Below are 3,648 nucleotides of genomic sequence, written 5' to 3'. Positions count from 1 at the left end.
TTTCAGGCAAAAATGAAAGAGGTGAAACATTCTTTGGCAAAGTGGAGTAGGGACACATATGGCAATATTTTCCAGTGTATTTCCACTATGGAAGATGTTATCAAAGTGAAGGAATTGCATTTTGAATTGAATCCTTCCAGGATAAATAGGGAAGCCTTACATAAAGCCCAAGCTGATTTGAATAGATAGAATAGATACTTACACTTGGAGGAAGAATACTAGAAGCATAAATCTGGAATGAGATGGTTGAAGGATGGTGATAGAAATACAAAGTTCTTTCACTTATATATTGAGGGAAGAAGAAAGAAACTGGCATTGCACAACATTCAGAATAGTCAAGGGGACTGGATAAGCTCTAATAGTGACATTGGACAGGAGGCAGTTTCTTTTTATCAGGACCAGTTCAGACGTCAGCCTACTTCTACTGATTATGAGATGCTGAAGAAAATTCCTACATTGATCACTGAGGAACAAAATGAGTCACTAATAGCTCTCCCTAGTACCAATTATGAGATTCTTAATGGTGACAGTACCAGTGGACCAGATGGTTTTCAGGTCATTTTTTCTAAGCCTGCTGGCATATTATTGGAGAAGATGTGACAAACATGGTGAGGGCCTTCTTTTGTGGTCAAGAGCTACCTAGATTTATTACTCACACCAATCTTCTACTAATCCCTAAAAAGGAAGTTGTCAATTCCTTTACTGATCTGAGTCCAACCAGTCTTAGTACTTTTGCTAACAAGATTATCTCCAGAGTGTTGCATGAAAGGATTGTTCCAATTCTGCCTATATCGTCTCCAACACTCAAACTGATTTTGTTAAAGAAAGAAGCATTGTGGAGAATGTATTGTTGCCACAAGAAATCATCAGAGACATAAATAAGAGAAACAAACTGCACAATGTGGTTGTTAAACTTGATATGGCAAAAGCATATGACAGGGTTTCATGGATATATTTGACAAAAGTATTAAAGCAGTTTGGTTTTTCTGATGTGGTGATACATATGGTATAGAGGCTAGTTTCAAATAATTGGTATTCAGTGTTGATCAATGGGCAGTCTCATCGCTTTTTTCACTCCTCAAGAGGACTGAAACAACGTGATCCACTTTCCCCAACTCTATTCATTATTGCAGCAGAAGTTTTGGCCAGAAACTTGAACAGTTTACATGAGGATTCTGCATTCAAGGGGTATAGCATGCCTAAGTGGAGTCCATAGATAAACCACCTATCATATGCAGATGATACCATTCTTTTTTGTTCAGCTGATCCTGCCTCTCTGAAGAAGATGATGAAATTTTTTAGAAACTATGAGAAGATATCATATCAGTTGGACAATAAGGATAAGAGTTCTTTCTATTTGCATGAGAAAGTTCCAGTTAATATTGTGCGTAGAGTAAGAAGAAAAACTGGAATGAGGAAATGCTCCTTCCCTTTTACATATCTGGGGTGTCCAGTCTTCTATGGTAGAAGGAAGATTGTCTATTATGATAGTCTTATCAAAAAGGTTATGAATAAAGTGATGTCTTGGCAAAACAGAATGCTTTCATTTGGTGGAAGATACATTTTGATTGCACATGTACTACAAACAATGCCTGTTTATTTATTGTTTGCAATGAATCCTTTGAAAGGGGTCATAGATCAATTACATAAGATTTTTGCCAAGTTCTTTTGGAGTAATACTGCTGGTGTGAAAGGAAAGCATTGGGTTGCTTGGGACAAAATGTGTCTGCCAAAGGATGAGGGGGTTCTTTGCTTCAGACCTCTCCATGACATATCAAAAGCACTTTTTGCAAAAGTCTGTTGGAACTTCAGAACTTCAATCTATTTATGGGGAGCATTTACGGGAAACAAGTACTTCTTAAAGCCGCATCATGTAATTGCTCAAGACAAAGGAGCTTCACATGCATGGAAGAAGATAGTGGCCGTTAGAGAGGAAGTTGAACATCAGATATGGTGGCAATTGAAATCAAGTACTTCTAGCTCGTGGTTTGATAATCGGACAAAACAATGCACTTTATACTTTGTAGATAATGAGCTAGCTATTGATGAAGAAATAGAAGTAAAGAAGTTTATATCTGGTGGAGTATGGAATCTGCAAAAAATATTGGCAGTTCTCTCTTCAGAAACTGTTTCTCATATTCAGGAAGACATAAATCCAACACTGCTGGACGTTGATAATAACAAGGCATGGTGGATGTGTGAAAACAATGGTAAATTCATTGTCAAAAGTGCATGGGAGGAAACAAGACATAAGCAGGAGAGCTATGCAGCATACAAATACATCTGGTTAAAGGGATTGCCTATTAAGATAAGTTTTTCCTATGGAGGGTATGGAAAGGAAGGATAGCCACAAATGACAACCTCAAGAGAATGCACATATACATTGTATCTAGATGCTGGTGTTGTGAGGAATACAAGCAGGAAATAATGTACCATCTTTTTCAAACCTCTCCAATAGCTTTTAAGCTTTGGAAACAATTTGCTTCTTGTGCAGGTTTAAACATTGAAGGGCTGCAACTGCAGCAGATGATCGTACTATAATGGAAACCAACTGCACCTTCCAAGCTGCAAAGTATTTTTTAGGCTATTCCTGCTATCCTAATGTGCTAAATATGGAAGAGAAGAAATTCAATCAAGCATGGCAAAAATACTACATATAGAAGGATTGCGTATCAGGCTCAACAGACCATTTATCAGTTGATCAAAGTGAAGTATCCATGGATACGCAGGCTTCCTCCAGACTGGCCTGCCGTTATAGACTTTTTGAGCAATTATAAACTAAAACTGCAATTTTGCAAAGTAAAATGGAAGATGCCACAGCATGGTCTGAAATGCAACACTGATAGGGCATCACAAGGAAATTTGGGTCATAGTTCATATGCTTTTTATATTAGAGATGACAGAAGAGATGTTGTTTATGCACAGGCCAACTAGATAGGAATTACTACCAACATGGAGGCAGAAACAGTTGCGGTTCAAGAAGCTATTTTTTACTGTCTCTCTAGCAATTTGCAGCATGTGCAACTGGAAACTGACTCTTTAGTATTGAAAAACATATTGTAAGATCTATGGAAGAGTGGAGTAGATACAACACATGATGAGATAGTTACAAATTCTGGTGATGCACATCTTCAGAGAGGGCAGTCAACTTGTAGATTTTTTAGCAAAAACAGCAATGGATACTTAGGAGAAGCTGGAATATCAAAGTTTTTAGACTTTACCATCTATGGGAAGGAATATTCTTAACATGGAAAAAGCTCAAGTTCCATCATTGAGGATCAAAACAAGGAGAATTCAGTAGGAATGAGTCTTATTCAAAGGCAAGATAATCATAGGCTTTATAATTTTCTGTGGCAAAATGTAAAATCATCTTTGACTGTCAACTCTAAGATGGTTAGCAATTCTTATTTTCCCTTTATTGTTGTAGACTGATCAAAAATTTTAATAAAACATCCGATAAATTTAAAAAAAAAAAAAACCAAAACAAAACAAAAAAAACACAATCTGTAATCTACTACGCTAGTGGTTTATAACATGTACCATGAATTCCCAAGGGAAGCCATAGAGAGCATATGATGGCGTCTTCTTATCAAGGTGGGTTTGGTGGTGCCTAGGAACGTTTACCTTGTCCTTCAAGTATTCCAAGGT

General features: G+C 37.1%; 1 protein-coding gene across 1 annotated transcript; it reads left to right on the top strand.

The window, feature by feature from the left end:
• Positions 1–237: 237 nt before the first annotated feature.
• On the top strand, positions 238–2,934 carry LOC132065353 (uncharacterized). Its single transcript, XM_059458705.1, has 6 exons — positions 238–555; positions 770–1,006; positions 1,058–1,188; positions 1,303–2,328; positions 2,510–2,641; positions 2,730–2,934. The coding sequence occupies exons 1-6, from the start codon at positions 238–240 to the stop codon at positions 2,932–2,934; spliced, it is 2,049 nt and encodes a 682-aa protein (XP_059314688.1).
• Positions 2,935–3,648: the final 714 nt, after the last annotated feature.

The sequence above is a fragment of the Lycium ferocissimum genome, chromosome 1 (assembly GCF_029784015.1).
Source record: "Lycium ferocissimum isolate CSIRO_LF1 chromosome 1, AGI_CSIRO_Lferr_CH_V1, whole genome shotgun sequence".
NCBI lineage: Eukaryota > Viridiplantae > Streptophyta > Magnoliopsida > Solanales > Solanaceae > Lycium > Lycium ferocissimum.
The sequence above is the reverse complement of the archived record's forward strand: the minus strand, read 5'-3'. Positions and strand labels throughout refer to the sequence as shown.